Genomic DNA, 22,216 nt, shown 5'->3' on the forward strand with positions numbered 1-22,216 from the left:
GCAGATTTGATACTGTGTTCAGTTATTTAGATCTAATCTGCTGCGTATCTGCTGCGTATCGCAGCAGTAAATACGCAGCGTATAAGCCGTGTGTGTTTGTACCCTAAATGTGCAACACCGCATCGCACCGAGTGTTAAGCGCTGTTTATGAAGCCGAGGATGTATAGCTCAAGACCTCCACCTAGTGCTTCCCTGCTGTAACTGCAGCTGCAACTTTCTGATATGCATTGTTTTTCAATGTCACAACATTTGAGGCTTTGTTACAATTATATACAATCCCCTGACCGATAGTTTGTAGTCTGAATTTCAAGATTTTATTGTATTTAATGGAAAAAATGTGAATCCATCAGACCCCAGTATGACTTCACTGGATAGACTGGATTCACGAACAATACATCTGAGCAAAGTCTTCAACTTCTGAATTCTTTCACTGACAGCAAGCAGGAATATTGCTAATAATAATTAATAATATTGATTGATAAAATTGTTTAGCATGATGGAAATTATATGGATTTATTATTTTTTTTCAGCAGGTGGGATCTCACAGGGAAGACAGCCTACGGGGGAGTCATTCGATTGTGCCAAATCAGGTGTCCGTGCCGCAGTTACCCGTTCAATCCGCCACATCGCCAGATCTAAATCCGACCCAAGATCCATATAGAGGTGATAATTTCACTGCATTATAAAATTATGATTACTCAAAGGGGTTATACTGGGCTAGATAAACACAGTCCTCTGTTTGTGTGGTATTACAATTCAGCTCCATTCACTTCAATAGAACTTAACTGCAAACCCCACACCCAACCTGAGGACAGGAGTGGTGCTATTTCTGGAAGACAGTGGACATTTTTTTCTAAGCCTGGATAACCCCTTTAAAGGTTGGATTGTTTAAATGAGCCCAATATGTTTTTTTTTCCTGATTCATATATATTGAGTCAGGGTGCTATATAAAAACAAAACTATACTTACCTGCTCCGATCCTCCACAGTTATCATTCCAAAGGCTCATGGTCCCTTTGCTCACTGCTGCCTCTCTTGTCCAGTAATGTGTGGACTCTGCTCTCTGACTGACTAAGGCGGGTCACCACTGTGGCCAATGATTGGTTGAGCAGTCAGTTCCTGCAGAGACCACATTTCCACAGAACCTGGAAGCAGTGGTGAGCGACAGGACCATGAGTGACAGTTGCGGGGGACTGGAACAGGTGAGTAAGTTTGTTGTTTGTTTGTTTATTTATTTTTAGTTATTTATTAATTTGAAATAACCCTTTAAAGAAGCACTTAGATTTTTTATTCATCACCAGCAAAGGAGAGGTCAGTCTCCTCTTTCATCTCTGACTGGTGCTGAACAACATTATGCCTCTCTGTAACTTGGCTCTGCGTGCTTCTTTTCCCTGTCCTGTTCCTCCAACTATTTCCCCTCATTTTCCTCCTACTCTTCACCATTCTACTTTGACTCTTCTCCCTGCTCCTACTATTCTCCCCCTCTGCCCTCCATGATCTTCATATTTTCCTCTTACTCATTTCCCTGTTCCTCCCACTCTCCTTTTGTTTTCTCCCAATCATCTGTTCTCCTATTCTGCAACTCATTTCCTTGTTATTCCCACTATCCTTCCCCCTCCCATTCTGCGCCCCCTCTCCCTCTTCCACCTCCTGTTCTGCAACCCGTCTTCTTCCTCCACCTCCCATTCTCCTTCCACTCTTCTACCTGCTCCTCCCAGTCTCCTTCCTCTTCTCATTCTGCGCCCCCTCTCCTCCTCCACCTCCCATTCTCCTTCCACTCTTCTACCTGCTCCTCCCAGTCTTCTTCTTCCTCGCATTCTGCGCCCCCTCTCCTCCTCCAACTCCCATTCTCTTTCCACTCTTCTACCTGCTCCTCCCAGTCTTCTTCCTCCTCTCATTCTGCGCCCCCTCTCCTCCTCCACCTCCCATTCTCCTTCCACTCTTCTACCTGCTCCTCCTCTTCTGCTCCCAGTCTCCTTCCTCCCTTCATTCTGTGCCATCTCTCCTTCCTCAACCTCTTACTGTCTCTCTACTCTTCTACCTGCCCCTCCTCTTTTCCTGCCACTCCCCTTACTCCTCCTACCATTCTGTGCCACTTCTTCCTCCTCTATCTCCAATTTTGTGCCCCCTCTTCATCCTCCACCTCCCATTCTCCTCCCAGTCTCCTTCCTCCTCCCATTCTGTGTAACCTCTCCTTCCTCAACATCCTATTCTCTCTCCACTCCTCCTCCTCCTTCTCTTCACCTTCCACTCTCCTTTTTCCTTCTCCAGTCCCCCCACTCTCCTATTAGCCTCCCTCCTTTCTCCCAACTCCACCCATTCTTGCCCACCATCCTTCATACTCCTCCCCTCTGCTTGTATGACTGCAGGCATGACTCCGCCCCTCTGCTTGGGGCAGTTAGTCGCTGACCATGGTGTGGACACTGGAGGCCCCCACTTAGCTGAGGATAGCGGAAAGCAAAATGTTGGGTGGACTAGCGGAACAAATATGTTCAAAATATTTAAAAAAATGAGGAGCCGAAATATCAGTTAATAAAATCTCTTGCTGTATATACAGTCCAATGTAAAAAGCTCATATCCGTGTCAGTTGATATGCACCTGACATACTCATCTCCACTATGTCAGTAATTCCCGAAACAGCAATAAACAGTGACTATAAAGGTAAATTTGCTTCTCTCATAGGCCTCCCAGCTGGTCTGCAAGGACAGAGCGTGTCTCCGGGAAGCTCCGAAATCAAATCAGATGACGAAGGAGATGAAAACCTTCAAGACTCGAAAGGATCTGACGACAAGAAATTAGATGATGACAAGAAGGATATCAAATCAATTACGAGGTCAAGATCTAGGTAACAGTATATAATAGTGTCGCTTCATTTAATTCCTTCACTGGATTTTGATGAAGTGAACAAAGGATTATGGAGAGACCATGTTTTCTGTATTCCTCGAGGTGGATTTGCCTGGTGGAAACGAAAGGTCTAGAGCGCGCGCCTTCATGTCAGAGATGTGCTGTCAGTGATCGGGCTCTGCGGTGTCCACCGCTCTATTGTATCACATGTATCTATCCCGAGAATATACACAATGAGACTGATACATTGTACATAGCTAGTCCTGCTCTCAGCTGTATCCAGTCTAGACAATGCTCTGTGAGCTAAACAGCCTGGACTCCAGACTGATACATTGTACATAGCTAGTCCTGCTCTCAGCTGAGAAGTGATACAATTGTACGCAGTCTAGACAATGCTCTGTGAGCTCTATAGCCTGGACCTCAGACTGATACATTGTACATAGCTAGTCCTGCTCCCAGCTGAGAAGTGATACAATTATATCCAATGTAGACAATGCTCTGTGAGCTCTACAGCCTGGACTCCAGACTAATACATTGTACATAGCTAGTCCTGCTCTCAGCTGAGAAGTGATACAATTGTATCCATTCTAGACAATGCTCTGTGAGCTCTACAGCCTGGACCCCAGACTGATACATTGTACATAGCTAGTCCTGCTCTCAGCTGAGAAGTGATACAATTGTATCCATTCTAGACAATGCTCTGTGAGCTCTACAGCCTGGACTCCAGACTGATACATTGTACATAGCTAGTCCTGCTCTCAGCTGAGAAGTGATACAATTGTATCCAGACTAGACAATGCTCTGTGAACTCTATAGCCTGGACTCCAGACTGATACATTGTACATAGCTAGTCCTGCTCTCAGCTGAGAAGTGATACAATTGTATCCAGTCTAGACAATGCTCTGTGAGCTCTACAGCCTGGACTCCAGACTAATACATTGTACATAGCTAGTCCTGCTCTCAGCTGAGAAGTGATACAATTGTATCCAGTCTAGACAATGCTCTGTGAACTCTATAGCCTGGACCCCAGACTGATACATTGTACATAGCTAGTCCTGCTCTCAGCTGAGAAGTGATACAATTGTATGCAGTCTAGACAATGCTCTGTGAGCTCTATAGCCTGGACCCCAGACTGATACATTGTACATAGCTAGTCCTGCTCTCAGCTGACAAGTGATACAATTGTATCCAGTCTAGACAATGCTCTGTGAGCTCTATAGCCTGGACCCCAGACTGATACATTGTACATAGCTAGTCCTGCTCTCAGCTGACAAGTGATACAATTGTATCCAGTCTAGACAATGCTCTGTGAGCTCTATAGCCTGGACCCCAGACTGATACATTGTACATAGCTAGTCCTGCTTTCAGCTGACAAGTGATACAATTGTATCCAGTCTACACAATGCTCTGGGAGCCAAAACAGCCTGGATCTATAGAGCAGAGTTTGGAGCCACTTGTTGCTTTGGCCCTACCTGTTTCAGGCTAGTGACTATGAAAGCCTTACGGCTTGGACTTTATTAACGTTGGATCTTTTTATGAGATTGCTTCAATTAGAGATGAGCAAATTTAATCTTACAAACTGAGATTCGTTTTGTTCTTTGCAAAAAGTTTGATCCGGTACCAAACCTAACTTTTTGCAAAGTTTAGTTAGTAAAGATAGTGGACACCAAAGAAATGTTATACTCACCTTTCCACTCTCCCCCGCTGTCCTCCTACAGGTCTGTAATGTTTCCAGCTGCCTCCAGCCCACTCAGCCAATCACTGACAGACACAGGACAGCACTGTGGCCAATGATTGGCTGAGTAGGCAGGAGGTGGCTGCGGAGGACACCAGAGACCTGTAGGAGGATATCGAGGGAGCATGGACAGGTAAGTATTAAGGAGCGAACTTGCTGAACAAGTTGACAGTAGTTGCTGTGCGGAGACCCAGTATCTGTATAGTACATCTTTGCAATGACTGGCGTGTGCATTATCCATATGGATTAAGAATGTATGACCAATACAACGACCCCCGAATGGTTCCTCTCCATAATCGGTGTGCTCAACCTCCTCCTTGCTGATGGTTTTACTGGAGAAAGTTGAATATTCTACTGAAGATCAATATCAAGGCCCTAAATGTGTTTTAACTATGTGAACAAATTTCTTATTTTTGCATTAAAATAAAGTGAAAATCTTGTTGTATGTGATTTTGACCCCTCCCTGTGACAACACTTCCTGTACTTTACCATACAGGTACTGTGCCCTTTAGCAAATTTTATTGAAGTACCTTTAAAGGCTTGCCTTTTCCTATCATAGTACCGTCAGAGCACAGGGACAGGGAGTTTTGTCATGGGGGCAAACATTTTCAACCTGTAATATTCTTGCATTTTGGTAACAATGGATTGTGGTCAGATTTCATGTGGTTATCCCTGTCAAATCTGCATGAAAATGTATTCCGCAATTTACTCTGCATGAAAAACCACACCATTTAAAGGGTTTTTTTCGAATGAAAGACTGAAAGTGATTGTGTCTCAGTATGTACAAGCATTTCTTAACATGTATTATTTTAAAGCTATAGACTTACTAATCCCCCCCTATGCATTTGTTTTGATAACCAGTTGCCCTTGGTTACGACCCACTGGGCAGTCACTGAGTTGGGTCACACATGCTCACTTCAGTCACAGTCCCATTAGTACTGGCAGTTGGTTTTCACTTCACATGCAAGCAAGAGGGATTGTGGGAATGTGTCTGCACTGTTGCATAGCAACAGCAGGGTTCAGGAAGTGATTAGATCCATGGGGGAGAAAAGCAGTACAGAGATTTCCTGTCCTTCATATATATGTAGACCACATCTGATTTTGCTTCATGACACAGCCTCTTTAAGGAACTAAGGCGGAGATTCATGATGCTGTCTTGGTTGTCCATAGCAACCAATCACAGCTCATCTTACACTGGTAAAATGAAAGCTAAGCTGTGATTGGTTGCTATGGGCAGCATGTAGAATCTTAATATAACACAATCTCATATCTGTATAGTCTCAAGAATACGAGAAGATGATCAAAACCTTTAAATAGGTTAAAGGTCTAAATAAGGCGCAGGAGGGAAGGAAGTGAACAAGGGGCACAAGCTGAGGTTATTAGGGGGTAAGATCAGAAACAATATGAGAAAATATTACTTTACTAAAAAAAAACCTGTAAATGTAATGTATTTCATGATGTCATATAGTTTTTATTTGCGCCAAGTGTTCACAGATAGTTCTTCTTTACTCCTCAGCAATAACGATGATGAAGATCTGACACCGGAGCAGAAAGCCGAAAGAGAAAAAGAGAGAAGAATGGCGAATAACGCCCGAGAGCGCCTCCGAGTGCGCGACATCAACGAGGCCTTCAAGGAGCTAGGAAGGATGGTTCAACTACACCTAAAGAGTGACAAGCCACAGACCAAGCTTCTTATATTACATCAAGCTGTAGCCGTGATTCTTAGCTTAGAGCAACAAGTCCGAGGTACGTGAGAGTGCACCGATGTGACGGTATTATTAGCTGGTTACCCCATAGCCACTGCTCCATTGGAGAATGCGGGGAGTTCGTTGGCAGCAGTTGGCAAATCGCTCTGGAGAAGGTCATCCTGTGAATATGTTATTGTTCCCTATGAATAGAATAAATAAATAAAATAAAATAAATTAAATTAAAGAAGTTATCCAGAATTAGAAAAAGTACAGTTACTTTCTTGTAAAAACAGCGCCACCCTTGTCCTCAGGCTGTGTGTGGCATTACAATTCAGCTCTATTTCTCAAGTTGAACCAAGCTACAAAACCCCAACTGAGGACAAGAGTGGTGCTGTTTCTGGAAGAAAGTGGTGACGTTTTCTAAGCCTGGATAACCCCTTTATTTAATCAGGTTTAGCTTGTATGTTAGACATTTTTGTCACTAGGCTTTAATGTGCCTTCAACTAAAAATTTTATTTTTATTTTTTTTTTCAGAAAGAAACCTAAATCCTAAAGCAGCATGTCTAAAGAGAAGGGAAGAAGAGAAAGTCTCGTCGGACCCTTCACCTTTGTCTCTTTCAGGACCCCATGGTGGAATGGGGGATGCATCAAATCATTTGGGGCAGATGTAAAAAGGTAAGATAAAAAAAATAAATAAATAAATAAATCATAAAAACCAACTAAAATTAAAAAGTAGAGATGAGTGCAACTCCAGCATCCTTGAGTCCGATCGTCGGCATTTGAATACTGGTGGCTGAAGAAGTTGGATGCAGCCCTAGGGCGTCAGAGAAAACATGGATACAGCCTACGGCTGGGTTCACTCTACGTAAAAAACGTTGATATGAAATACGGACGTGTTTTGTACATAGTGGGAACATAGCCTATGGCTGTATCTATGTTTTCCTTGCCCCCACTAGGACATGCTCAAATGGCAGTCATCCCTTTGCACATAGGAAAAAAGGTTTTTAGATGGCACTTCTGTGTCTAGGGTGGTGCTCGCAGTAAGAAAGGTAAGAAAAAAATTCCAACAGTATTATGAAAGTTCAATCTCGGCACTCACCATCATGCTTCATAAATTTTTATTGTAGAAAAAAGTCCATCAAAAAAATTATACAAAGGCAACAGGACGTTTCGGCGTCAAGCCTTCCTCAACTGTCAGTTCAGGAAGGCTTGACGCCGAAACGTCCTGTTGCGGTTGTATAATTTTTTTTAAGGGCTTTTTTCTACAATAAAAATTTATGAAGCATGATTGTGAGTGCCGAGAATGAACTTTCATAATCCCTTTGCACATGACATTTGGTAGATCTGCTGACCTGTATGGCTCTTTTGGTAAAAGGTTGGGTGGAATCTTGGCATAACGGAGGGAGAAAACATGTCTTTCCTATTCCGTGTGGCAATATGTAATCCTCATTTACTAAAGAAGCCCATAGAGGAGAACAGATTTCCTGAACGCCATGTGCAAGGAGCCTAGCAGAGACAACCTACATCCCTCTTTTTGTTTGTGTGCACAACCTCCATATGCTGCTGCACTGCCATGTGTATGGAGATGCTCGCCTCCTGGAAAATTACCATGAATCCAAAGAAAAACTTAATGTGCCCAATACTCTTCTATTCACTGTTCAATTCAAATTCTTTTCTCCTGTATATGGCCAAATGAGACAGAGATGTGATACCAAATTCATGAGCCCAAATTGTCCTGTCCAGTTTATTCATTTTCCATCTTAAATATATACTGTATTAATTTTTTCACTGTCCCTAATTCTGCCCATAGATATGAAAGGAGGTCCTCTTTGCCCATTGTTTAGTAGTATTGTGTTTACGTGGTGTAATTTTTTCCGGGGGGGTTTCAAATTGCAAATCTGCTGAAAAAATGTGATTGAATTCAGCAACAGATTATTTTGCATATTTAAAAAAAAAAAAAATGAAAGAAATCCAGCAATCCAGCGAATGTACTATTGACTCTAATCATGCTGAATTGCCACTCAGGACTGTATTACAGTACTGATTTGCTAGTTCGGTGTTCGTTTACTGATCCTATTACACAGTTTGATTATAGCACAGCAAGGACTGCAGGGACATCGTTAGGGATGTCCGTGCAGCCCTTGCCTTTAGTGTAAAATAATGAAGTTTATACATACCTGTCAATGCTCACCAGTGCTTCTGCCCGCCCCCTGGTGTCTTCCTGGCTTCTTCCTTAAGCAGCCGCAAGAACTGCAGAGCAACTCAGCCAATCACTGGTCGCGTTGCTGTCCCGTCCAGGCCAGTGATGGACTGAGCAGCCTCTCACTTCAGAAACCGTCTCTGAAGTTCCAGTGTTGGCTGCATGTAACGGGCAAAAGCCTGGAAAGTGGGCAGAAGCACTGGGGAGCGTTACCAGGTATGTATAAACCTTAATATATTCATTACACATCAGCTGTCGGCTGTGCATCACTACTGCGGCGACCAATGATTTTTAGGCAGGACCAATAGACATAACCAGTCGATGATCGTTGTCATCAGCTGGTCATTGTCTTCATTACGCAGACCAATAATCTGTCGAAACAGCCTAAATTTGGCAAATTATTACTCACTGGAGGCTTGCACACATTTTATATCTTGCTACTCATTGTACAGGAACAGAGACTCTTTCCTTTGACCTGATTTGTCAGAAATGAAAGGGGTATTTAAAACTATAAATCCAACACATATAACTAATATTGTGTTATCACTAATAGTACTGGCTTCAGCAGCTTTTGGGTGACTCCACCCCTAACAGGAAGTTGAAAATAGAAGACCTACACAATGTGTATTGTCTCCAACTCCCTGGATCCTCCTCTCTCTGTAGACAACACATCATCGTCTGACGTCACGGGAGGCTTGACCAGATCTTGTCTCTGAGCTATAGCTCCACCCACTGTCATATATATATATATATATATATATATATATATATCTTTATTGGAACATTTAGGGAGAGTGACACAGGATTACAATGCTACAGGAAGAGCAGTATATTTCTCTGTGTACATAAACCATTTGTGATCATTTTTCTTATATATATATATATATATATATATATATATATATATATATTTTTTTTTTTTTTTATTTTTTTTTATTCTTTTAGTAAATGTATCCATACTAATGCTCGCTTTTCTGCTTTTTGTCATTTCAGGTCCAAGGTTTTTTTTTTGGTTTTTTTTTTTTGCATTTCTTCATTTAGGCAAGAAGCCACTTCCTTAACAGCTGTATTATCTTAAACCCACATAAACATTTCTCCCTTGACTTTTTTTTTGTAAAATAAGACAAGTCTGAGTAGATATATGCATTACAGACGCAAGAGGTTTCAGCATTCCCAACGCCAGAAAGAGCGCATCTCGGAGGAGAAAGGTTCTGATCGCCTCCTACAGATCGTTTCCGAGAAGTACGGCGACGCGGCCTAGACAGTGAATGGCAATCTACTCCACGCCGTGGATCAATGCATTTGTGCCTAAACTTTTGAAAAAAAAAAAAATTATGAATTTGTAAGTCTGAAAAAAATATTTAATTTAAAATTGTATACTTGCAATAATGAAAAAGTGTACTTCGGGGACAAAAACAAAATAACAAAAAAAAGACAGTTTTTTGTTGGTGTCGAATTCCACTAGTGTTTATATTTTCTGGAGGAAAGAAAAATGGGGAGGGGGCGGGGCTTAAGCGCCCAGTTATTTACAAAACCAGCAAGTGTCCAGTAAAAAGAAAAGAACTGAAGTGATGATATTAGCCATTCCTTAGGGTAGGAGGAACAGATGGATCTAATAGACCTATGACAAATATATAAATATATATATATAAATATATATTAAAATGTAGTGCATATGGTAAACTTTGGTTCATTTGTTTAAAAGCTGTTTTTGCTCCTGTATAAATAATAATGATGAATAACTTTTTTAAAAAAAGAGACTTTACTGTAAATAGTTTTTTTTTTCTTTTGTGCGTCTTTTCTGTCCCTTTTTTTGTTTGTTTCTTTTTTTTTTTTTTTTTTTGTTCTTGTGACTTGTCATGTGAACTCTGTGGGGGAGGTGATGCAGGATAACACGCTGAGCCTAGAAATTGCTTCTCGGTCATTATACAGAGTTGTTATTCCAGTCTATGGAACAGCAGGTCTTAAGACACACCATGTACATAGTGCAGGCAGCAAAAAAAATAAAAAATAAAAAAAATAAAAATTCTAAAAAAAAAAGTTTCAAAAATGGCATCTTGAGTTTTGCCAAGCTGCACATTTGAGTCTATTCTGGGATTTTTTCATAGGTACAAGGTTAGAATGCTACAAAATGTTACCACTGTGCCTTCCAATGTTTGTATCATCATTATGGAAATAATAAAAAAAAAATATAAAAAAAATTAAAAAAAATTAAGTGGCTGTGATATAGCTAACCAATTTACAAGTGTTAACTACATATGTAGCTAAAGCGGTATGCAACAAGTTGTTTTTTTTTCAGAATATTTGATAGGTGTCTACTAGCGGAACTGCGTGCTTGATGACCACTTGCTGCCATTTTTCGTAAATTTTTTTGTAAAAATAGCAGCTTCATGGCCTGACCTTGTCAACGTGGGAAGGCGTCATGGTCAGAAGCGCCTAATGTACAAGTACGCAAGCATCATCCAGCTTCTTTTTTTTTTAGTTTTTGTGGGCCAGTACGAATGTGATATGTTTTTTCTTGTTTTATTTTTCCAGCTTGGCGTCACTTTCCTTGCCGACAGATATTGGCATGTACTGACCCGGCTACCATTACAGATTCTATGGGATGCAGTATGGTTTCTATACTGTCCTCATCACAGAGCATTTGTTAGGCTCTTATTGTCCCAAATGTCAAGCTTTTTTTTTCCCAGCCACACAAACTTGGCATGTATTAAACTCTATCCCTCACTTTAAGTAGGATTATCACCATCGGAAATGCCCTAACACGGTCTAAACGTCCATCTGTTCTCCAGCTATATACATTCAACAACCGCATTTGTAAATTTTATGCAACAAATGACAAAAACGTATCATTATTTTGGAATTGTGTATGTAAAATTTATATTTTTACATGTAGACTCTTGTTATTATGTGTTTTACTATGTTGTATTGGATTTTTTTTTTTTTTTAAATCTGTGTGGTTGACTGAAAAAAAAAACTTTTAAATTGAATCTTTAAAATATGCTACAATTTTTTTTTTTCCATTTTGTTTTTGTGTTTGTTTCCATTCATGAACAAGACTGACAGTTTTCCCTGTAAATCACTTCATTTCTTTCATATGTATGATGAAAATCTGTAAATATGTTAAATGTGGGAAAAAATGAGATTGGTTTATACATTGGTTTAGTCATTGGTTTATACATTTCTTTTGTAAATGTGGAGGTGGATTAGGGTCAATTGTACATTAGTCTATAATGAAATTATTGGGTGGCTTCATATATATATATATATATATATATATATATATATATACCCTGATATCAGCCGATTCCTCCTTGCCCGTGATGTTACTTTAACAGGAAAAAAACCTGAAACTGATTTCGTACATTGTATTATGAACTATTTTTTTTCCGTTTTACAGTTTCACAGGTTATAAGTTGTCCAATAGTTATGCCCAAAGTAAAAATGGGTAAAAAAAAAAAAATATCTACACAGATTATTGTGGAATATCACAACCTTTTTTTGTTGGTGCTTTTTCAGTGTCCGTTTGAAATTTTAGAAATTTTTGAAATTTCAAATTCAAGTACCTGGAATTTTAAAAGGAAAAGGAATAGTCAATGCAAACTAATAGCAATGCGGGGGCATGAGTACTATGTAATATTAGAGCGCGTATATACATGAACTATTATGTAAACCTATTTGACAACATAAAGTGGTGCTTCTATTTTTAACTCAAAGTCGATGTGAATGCTTCTTTTTCCGACCTTGAAATATTGCGTGACCGTCTTTTTCTGTTTTGACTTTAACATTTCAGGAACAATTCCAAGTGTATTTGTAGTCCAGTCTCAGTTGCAAAAGAAATAGTGACATACCTTTACTGATTTACATATGGGAAAAAATATATAAATGTTTAAAATTAATTTAACCTTCTTGTACCACATGAGGCAGTATACAATTATATAATTAACTAGAGAATGATGATGTCAGAGAAGAGACTCTTGGGCCCCAAGACGAAATTCATAAGAGCCCCCATATATCATATGCCATTTATATTACTGGAGTATTCTTTTAAGGTCCATTCTGGCACCAGGAACTTAGAGTAACTCCTATCTCTGCACCCCCTATATGTATGTACAAAGTGAGGCTTGGTATACTCTCCAACTAGTCAACAGTTCAAATTAACACTCCTCCAACAAAAATACACAGCTACCCTTCTGCCTGGCAGGTTATTTAACTATATTGTTCAAGCTTGGAGCAGTTCTACTGGATTTTGTGTCATAATGTAAATTTAGGAACCGTAATGGGGTCTTCAATTATCCCTCTTAAGGCAATGGGATTAGAAGATGACAAAAGTTTAAAGACTCCTACACTGGAGAATATTGTTTTAAAGCAAAGTAGATGACCACCCCACCATGTACATATCACAGGTGTTTGTTTTTTTACATTCATATGATCCACCTCCACATTGAAGTGGGGATACGTGTCACCCAACACACATTCTGTCTTATGGAAGGGAATTCTTTGCTAAAAATCACATTGGTGCAAAGAACAGGAAAATAAATACAACTGTTAACCCAACCAGCAATGCACCTTATTCTGGTTCAGTCTTCCAATTCCCCATCCTTTTTTCTTATTTTTGAGGGGTGATTGGTGGAAAGACATCTTGCAGGTGTAAAAAGGGTAATTTTTGCCACACTGGCCAAACAGAATATTCTGTTGTATCATAAGCTCCAAGTGGTACTGCCCTAGAGGAAAGCAGCAAAGCATCGGAACAAAGAAGCACAAATGAAAACTGGAACAAAAGTATCACCACTCCCGGCCTATGGAGGTTCCCAGCCTTTGTGTGCCCCTTATTCTTTGCCATGAAGGACTTGAAATTGATGCATATTTGTGCAGTGCTGGGCTGTCAATATTCATTTCAAGTATTATAGACATATGTAATGGTGAAAATTTATGAACTGTGGCCTTTTTCATTGTTACTTGTAATGCAATTAAGTAAAGATAAGGAAAAAAAAGCAGAAATTCACCATGTATCAGTGCCTGGCTTTTATTATAACATTTCTTTTGTCTAGTGCTCTTTTTGCTAATACACTGTAGTAGTCCCTAAAGCATTAAAATATATATATATATATATATATATATATATATATATATATATATATATATATATTTATATTGAAGATAAAAATTTCCTTCCATTTACCGTAAAAAAAAGGAACTGTGATTCTGAATATTTCTCTCCAAAATTGTCAACTCAAAATCTTTTTTTTTTTCTTTTCTTTTTTTTTTACTATTTATGCATTGTTCTTGTGTTACAAAGAGGAAAGTGTACGGTGGTTCCCATTTTGTTCTAGAATCTTTTTATTTTATTTTTTTAAGTGGTCGCAGAGGGGACATTTTGTTTGCGGCTGAACAAATACATAAGAAAAAATGAAAAAAAAATGGGAAAAAGGCAAAAAATAAAAGAAAAAAAAGAAAGAAATATAAAAGAACAGTTACACCTTGTTCTCAATGTGTGGCTGAGTGCCTCGACTTTTTCATGTTTTGGTGTGGTTCTGATTTGTAGAAGTGTCCGAACAGGTTGTGTGCTGGAGTTTCTTTGAGAAAAAATGCACAGCTTAGTGTAGGCCATTACCTGTCTCTCAACAGTAGTTATTCAATGCAGCCATGTACATAACCGTTATGTAGCAATAAATGTGCCGTTTTTATAAACCGCTCGATGCCTCCTTTTTTGTGTGTATGTGACCATGTGGATTTTAATTTGGATAGATTAAAAATTTCAGATTAGTTTTAGAAAAAAGTTTGTAGAATCAGCCTTTTTTGAAGTGGACGTTCCTATTTAAAGGGAACCTGTCTCGCCGGGACCTGGGCAAAAAGGCCAATAACCTTTAAAAAGCTTTTCATACTTACCATCATGGTCCCGGGGACGCTCTCTGTGCCAATCCAAGGGCAAAGAAATCAGCGTTGATTATTTTCCCACTTAATATTTAAATGAGCAGCGATAAGTCCAACGTCTATAGAGAATTGGAGATGTATTCATGAGGTCCGTGCAGCAACGCTGCCCATCCACACCTCCTGGATCTTGAGTGACGGTCTTCAGTGTTCAGGTCCCGTCTAATCCTTCTGTTCAGGTCTTCTCAACATGTGCGGTACACACAGAAGCTTCAGAGAACCTTCAACAGGGGACCACGTATAGGTTTTCACCGGATCCAATACAAGAAAAGGATGAAGAACGTCAAACAAGCTCAAAGAAGAGGGGAGAAGGTTGGACTATGGAGTAGTCTGAACCCAATTGCATAATGAGCTTGAAAAAAAGAATCCGCAATTTCTCAGTGACTAGACCTGCATCACCAGGACCAGGATGGTAAGTATGTAAGAGTTTATTACAATGGTATAGGACTTCTTACCCTGGTCCTCAGCATGACAGGTTCCCTTAGAAATTTTAAATATAAGCTTCAAAATAGATAATTTATAGTATTTCTTATATTGTGTCTAGACCCCCTTCACTGTTTTCTTTTTTTTTCCAGGGAAATGGCACAATTGCAACCTCTTGACTCCACATAATGGAACATAAACTAAACAATAATGTGGTTAGTTCGTACAGGAAACTCTTTTTTGTTTGTTCTTTGTTTAACTTAGAAATAGTTTTCCCCCAAAAAATTCTGGAATTACCAAATTTACAGCATGAAAGTAATGCAACATAAAAAGACATTAAGTTCAAATCCACAGTTTCTCCACAATAATTTTGGAGCCAATACTTAATTAATACAAAAATTACAAAATTAATTTGCCCCCACAGTTTAGATTTAAAGGGAATCTGTGAACTGCAATTCACATTCCAAACTGCTGACACTGTTATATAGCTGTTATGTCAAGCAGACACATGGTGCCTTTCATATATCCATCTGTGCTTCCAGAATGCAGAAACATGTTTTTATTCTCTGGTACAAAGAGTCAAAGAGGTGTTCCCAAACTCCTGAAGAGCTACAAGCTACAATGATTCCTCTCTTCCCCCTCACTGCTTGATAGACACCTTGAAGCTGAGTCCCAAGCAGGGTCAGGTAGGGAAAGGGGAAGAAGTAAAAGAGTAGAAGAGGTGTTACCTCTTTGATAGTGATGAGCGAATACTGTTAGATCGAATAGATATATATTTTCACTAATCGAATACTTGTTCCCATAGACTTTAATGGGATTGAATATTCGATCGAATATTCGCGGGATATTCGTACGAATTCGAATATCTCACCATTCGCTCATCACTACTCTTTGACTCTTTTTGTACTATAGAAAAAAAGCATTTTCAATGTTCTTAAAGTTATTTTGTGTCTCATCGACCTAAAATCTATCTATCTTCCATCTGTCTATCATCTATCTATCTATCTATCTATCTATCTATCTATCTATCTATCTATATCTATCACCTATCTCCTATCTATCTATCTATCTCCTATCTATCTCCTATCTATCTATCTATCTATCTCCTATCTATCTCCTATCTATCTATCTATCTATCTATCTATCTATCTATCTTCTATCTATCTATCTATTATCTATCTATCTATCTATCTATCTATCTCCTATCTATCTATCTATCTATCTATCTATCTATCATCTATCTATATATCTATCTATCTATCTCCTATCTATCTATCTATCTATCTATCTATCTATCTCCTATCTATCTATCTATTTATCTATCTATCTATCTATTATCTATCTATCTATCTATTTATCTATCTATTATCTATCTATCTTCTATCTATCTTCTATCTATCTATTATCTATCTATCTATTTATCTATCTATTATCTATCTATCTATCTATCTATCTATCTTCTATCTATCTATTATCTATCTATCTATTTATCTATCTATTATCTATCTATCTATCAGTTTAGAACTTAAATTACAGCTGACAGATTGCCTTTGAGCAGCTGTACATAGTAGAATAATGTCAGTGTATGGTGACCTCATGGATCCCCCCTGATGTCTGCTAAGAGAAGAATCAGATAGGAGGGGATACCAGGTTGGGAAATTAATATTAGTTTTGATTATAGAAGGCCAAGAAGCCCAGAGTGGTCCCAAACTATTATATCAGTTTGTTGCACACCACGACAAGAAAAGGAGGGCCGCTATCTTGTTAAAGCCTGCACAAAAAATGATGCAACCAACATTGCTTATCAGCTGATCGCTTTTACAAGGGGTTATGAGCTGTGAGGATTAATATCTCACAATTATCGGCCCGTGGAAAAGGACCTTAAGTAGGGATGAGCGTGACTTAAGCATGCCCGAGTCGGAACGCATGGCATTTAAATACTAGTTTGATGCAGCCCTAGGGAGTCTTGGAAAACATGGATACAGCCTATGGCCTATGGCTGTATCCATGTTTTCCAGGACTCCCTAGGGCTCCATTCAATTCTTCAACTACTGGTATTCAAATGCCAAGTGATCCAACTTGACCATGCTTGAGTCACGCAATGTCAAAAGATAACAATTTAAGTTGAGCTACCCGATTGTTCTCTCCCTGACATCTTCTATCAGGAGGCCACTAGATGGCCATTAAATGGCTAATAGTCCTACTAAAATTGCAAGGTTATTTTTGCCATAGAGACATTGATCCACATGGTCCAGGCGGTGAGATGCTCATCAATCACTAAACAGGTGCTACCCTGGGCAGTATAAAACGTTATACCAATTTTACTTTTACATAGATACATAGAGGAAATTTGGTAAGGACTTGCAAAGTCTGGTAAAACTTTTACTCCAAACTTTTCCTCCATTTTTATACCAAGCAAAGGGTTTTTTATAGTTACCTTTTGTATTTAGGTCAGTTTTTTGTTTTTAGCCAAAAAAAACAGGAGTGGGTCCAAGTCACAGTAAAAGCCACACATCTTTCCATTGTAGTTTTTCTTAATATCAATTCAACCCAAATTTTTGCCAAGTTCACCCAACACTAATCATGACCCGTGAAGATGACCAATCTTAAGTTCAGTTTTCACTGTAAATAATGGCAATCCTATAGATGATTTTGAGCCCCAAAATGTTTCCTCCTGCTACTGAGAGAAAATCTTTCATGGCTTGCATGAGAAGGAGATGAGCAGACCATATTGGTGGAGTGGAAGTGGCCACCAGTTTGCAGCAGGATAGAAAGAAAGGAGGATGGCCTGTGTCTATTCTAGCACCTACCCATGTCACTTCAGCTGATCATTTTTAGCCCCCCCCAATAGTTTTTGGATAAGCCTAACTAGGGAGGCAGCTTTAATCCAATTCCAATATCGATCAGCCAACAACCTATAGTGACAATAATTCCCCAGTAGAAAGGCTATACTAATAGAAAACCATTTCAGGTGGTCAACATCATCTGGGAAGATGTGGTGGACAATTCCAAAAACACGACTCCTCGAAAAGAACATTTGCTAGTAAATCCTATTTTTCATGGGTATAAATATTGATCACTTTTCTTTTTGAGTCATTATTGCCCAAAAACCATGGATCTTCTGAAACACGTTGCAAAATGAAACCTTCCGAGGCGGGAAGGGACGGGTGTATATCATCGCAATAATCACAGGTGTGGTTTCATGGAGATACATGCGCTGGGGAGCAATAAGTGTGAGCTTTTTTTTGCTCTCCGAACATCCCCTTTAAGCTCTTGGATCCCAAACAGGCCCCATCTTCCAAATCCCATTTATGTTATTAGTATGTTCATATTTGGTGGAGGGATCCTTGGGCCTCCACAGGCACCAGGTGGCGACAACAGCACCCCCTATACCTACTCCATTACCCTGATTATTGACAAATTGGCTTCAACCACACCCTACAATTGTGGGCATCTCGGGGCCAATTCTCTGGATAAGACCCGCTTGTATTCTGAGGTACAGTGATAACCTGAAGGCTGACACCATGATGTTATAAGATGCTGACATGACAGGAATATGCCGGCATTGAAGAATCAGCAGCTTGTTGTTCTCTGGTAACAGCCCACAAATAACCCGGCAAACCGCTGGAATTTAAGAGACTTTTCAATCTGAGATAAGCTTAAAGTCTCACTAATCCGCCGAATCTCTACAAATGTAGAGTATTTGTCTGCTGCTGGAAGTCTACAAGCTGTTCAGACTCTTCTATAAAGCAAGATGTCATTTGTAAAAGGAACGGCCCAACCTTCCAGATAAACTGAAGGATAAAACCACAGAGTTTTCCCGTCTCTCCCCCGGATCTATAGCTTAAAGGGAAAGCAACTCACTATATATTCTCTGGTGACCGGACGGCCAAGGAAGTGTCACAATCTGATGGAGACATTCCTGGGAAACCCTGTCTGGCTGGAGGCCACGAGAGACAACACATGTGGCCACAGGATGTCCTGTACATATCACTGTTAGTGTCCCTTGTATCACTACTAGGGGTGACCACTGTCCTATGAGACAGCTCCTACATTATAACACCAACAGGGAGCAGTGTGTTCTCCTCACATCATCACACCAGCAGGGAGCAGTGTGTCCTCACCACAGCATCACACCAGCAGGGGGCAGTTTATCCTCCCCACATCATCACACCAGCAGGAAGCAGTGTGTCCTCCCTACATCATCACACCAGCAGGAAGCAGTGTGTCCTCCACAACATCACACCAGCAGGAAGCAGTGTGTCCTCCACATCATCACACCAGCAGGAAGCAGTGTGTCCTCCCTACATCATCACACCAGCAGGAAGCAGTGTGTCCTCCACAACATCACACCAGCAGGAAGCAGTGTGTCCTCCACATCATCACACCAGCAGGGAGCAGTGTGTCCTCCACATCATCACACCAGCAGGGAGCAGTGTGTCCTCCCTACATCATCACACCAGCAGGGAGCAGTGTGTCCTCCTCACAGCATCACACCAGCAGGAAGCAGTGTGTCCTCCACAACATCACACCAGCAGGAAGCAGTGTGTCCTCCACATCATCACACCAGCAGGGAGCAGTGTGTCCTCCACATCATCACACCAGTAGGGGGCAGTATGTCCTCTGCACATCACACCAGCAGGGAGCAGTGTGTCCTCACCACATGATCACACCAGCAGGGAGCAGTGTGTCCTCACCACATGATCACACCAGCAGGGGGCAGTTTATCCTCCCAACATCATCACACCAGCAGGGAGCAGTGTGTCCTCCCTACATCATCACACCAGCAGGGAGCAGTGTGTCCTCACCACATGATCACACCAGCAGGGGGCAGTTTATCCTCCCCACATCATCACACCAGCAGGGAGCAGTGTGTCCTCCCTACATCATCACACCAGCAGGGAGCACTGTGTCCTCCCTACATCATCACACCAGCAGGGAGCACTGTGTCCTCCCTACATCATCACACCAGCAGGAGCAGTGTGTCCTCCCTACATCATCACACCAGCAGGGAGCAGTGTGTCCTCCCTACATCATCACACCAGCAGGTGACAGTGTGTCCTCCACATCATCACACCAGCAGGTGACAATGTGTCCTCCACATCATCACACCAGCAGGAAGCAGTGTGTCCTCCACATCATCACACCAGTAGGGGACAGTTTGTCCTCTGCACATCACACTAGCAGGAAGCAGTTTGTCCTCCACATCATCACACCAGTAGGGGACAGTGTGTCCTCCACATCATCACACCAGTAGGGGACAGTGTGTCCTCCACATCATCAGACCATTAGGGGCAGTTTGTCCTCTGCACATCACACCAGCTGGAAGCAGTGTGTCCTCCACATCATCACACCAGCAGGAAGCAGTGTGTCCTCCACATCATCACACCAGCAGGAAGCAGTGTGTCCTCCACATCATCACACCAGTAGGGGACAGTGTGTCCTCCACATCATCAGACCATTAGGGGCAGTTTGTCCTCTGCACATCACACCAGCTGGAAGCAGTGTGTCCTCCACATCATCACACCAGCAGGAAGCAGTGTGTCCTCCACATCATCACACCAGCAGGAAGCAGTGTGTCCTCCACATCATCACACCAGTAGGGGACAGTGTGTCCTCCACATCATCAGACCATTAGGGGCAGTTTGTCCTCTGCACATCACACCAGCTGGAAGCAGTGTGTCCTCCACATCATCACACCAGCAGGAAGCAGTGTGTCCTCCACATCATCACACCAGCAGGAAGCAGTGTGTCCTCCACATCATCACACCAGCAGGTGACAGTGTGTCCTTCACATATCCAGACCAGCAGAAGGCAGTGTGTCTTCCCCACATCATGAAACCAGCAGGGGGCAGGATATTCTCCACAACAGATTCAAGACTGAATCACTCACCATAAGACTTTGTATTTTAACCCAACTTTTGTCTGATACCAAACAGAACTGGGATTCAATGCTAAAGACAATATCATTCCAGCTTGTAGCAGTCCACGCTTATCATTCACAATACCGTTTTTTGCCTTTTACACCCAGATGTAGCGCCCACCAACTTCTATATAGTGGCAGTACATGTTGATAGGACAGCATGCCAGCATGGGGGCTCTGGCACCTGTCCCACTGTGCTACTGTACACTATATACAGTGCTGTACTTTACAGATACCACACAGTATAGTACTGTAGTTACAAATGTCTGATAGAGGACTGAACTATACAGGTGAGTGGCAGTGGTATGATTGTAGGGGGGGGGGGGGAGTGAAAAAAAAATCTAGCCTTTAGATGCAAAATCAATTCTGTCCTTGGTAGATTAACCCTTTGAGGATCAAGCCCAAAATGACCCAGTGGACCGCGCCAAGTTTAATTTTTACGTTTTTGTTTTTTCCTCCTCTAGCACTTTCATATTTTTATCTACAGGGCCATGTAAGGGCTTGTTTTTTCCAGGAACAGGTGTACTATGTAATGGCGCTTTTAATTCCACCATAACATGTATGATGGAACCCCCAAAATATTATTTAAGGAAACATAAATTGGTGAAATTGGAAAAAAGAATGCAATGTGGTAACTTTTGGTGAGGTCCTGTGTCTACGTAATGCACTATATGGTAAAAGCGACATAATACCATTATTCTATAGGTCAGTCCGAACACAACCATATGCAGGTTTACATAGATTTTCTGATTATTATTTTTTTCTTTTAATTGAATTTTTTTTTTGCAGTTAGTTATTAATAAAATGGTCCTTTTGTGACTCTTATAACGGTTTTAGTTTTTCACCTACAGGGCTGTATGGGGTGTCATTTTTTTGCGCGACGATCTTTTCTTTTTATTAATACCATATTTGCGTAGCTCGGACGTTTTGATCACTTTTTATTAAATTTTTTATAAAAATATAATTTAACAAAAAATCGGTAAATCCTGGCACTTTTTTCCCTCTTTTCGTTTACGCCATTCGCCGTATAGAATGATGATTGTTATATTTTAATAGCCCGGACAATTACACACGCTACGGTATATAATATGTTTAGTTATTTAATTATAATTATTTTTATATGTTTTATTTATCAAATGGGAAAGGAGGGTGATTTTAACTTTTATTTGGGGAGGGGCTTTGAGGTATTGTAGAAAACACTTTTCCTTTTTTTTTTTTTTTTACACTTTTTAAGTCCCCTTGGGGGACTTTTACATACAGTTTTTAGGTTACGTACACTGATCATTGCTATGCCATAGGCATAGCATTGATCAGTGTAATAGGAGCTCTGCTGATTGAGCCTGCCTGTGGCAGTCCGTGAAAGCGATCGGGACCACCACAGTCACTGTAGGGGTCCTGATCGGTAAGTGATAGGAGCTGCTCCTGTCACTTACACTTAAACACAACGGTCGCGGCCTTTAAGGGGTTAGTGAC

General features: G+C 40.6%; 1 protein-coding gene across 6 annotated transcripts in view; it reads left to right on the plus strand.

The window, feature by feature from the left end:
- The window catches only part of TCF4 (transcription factor 4), a 327,929-nt gene extending 315,747 nt beyond the window's left edge, over positions 1–12,182 (plus strand). For all 6 annotated transcript variants that reach the window (XM_069963163.1, XM_069963159.1, XM_069963157.1 and 3 more), the window contains 5 exons: positions 531–663; positions 2,682–2,832; positions 6,095–6,324; positions 6,801–6,941; positions 9,460–12,182. In XM_069963163.1, coding sequence (XP_069819264.1) covers positions 531–663; positions 2,682–2,832; positions 6,095–6,324; positions 6,801–6,937 — 651 coding nt within the window. In that variant the 3' untranslated portion in view covers positions 6,938–6,941; positions 9,460–12,182. The remainder of the gene's footprint in view (positions 1–530; positions 664–2,681; positions 2,833–6,094; positions 6,325–6,800; positions 6,942–9,459) is intronic.
- Positions 12,183–22,216: the final 10,034 nt, after the last annotated feature.

The sequence above is a fragment of the Dendropsophus ebraccatus genome, chromosome 3, assembly GCF_027789765.1.
Source record: "Dendropsophus ebraccatus isolate aDenEbr1 chromosome 3, aDenEbr1.pat, whole genome shotgun sequence".
Classification (NCBI taxonomy): domain Eukaryota; kingdom Metazoa; phylum Chordata; class Amphibia; order Anura; family Hylidae; genus Dendropsophus; species Dendropsophus ebraccatus.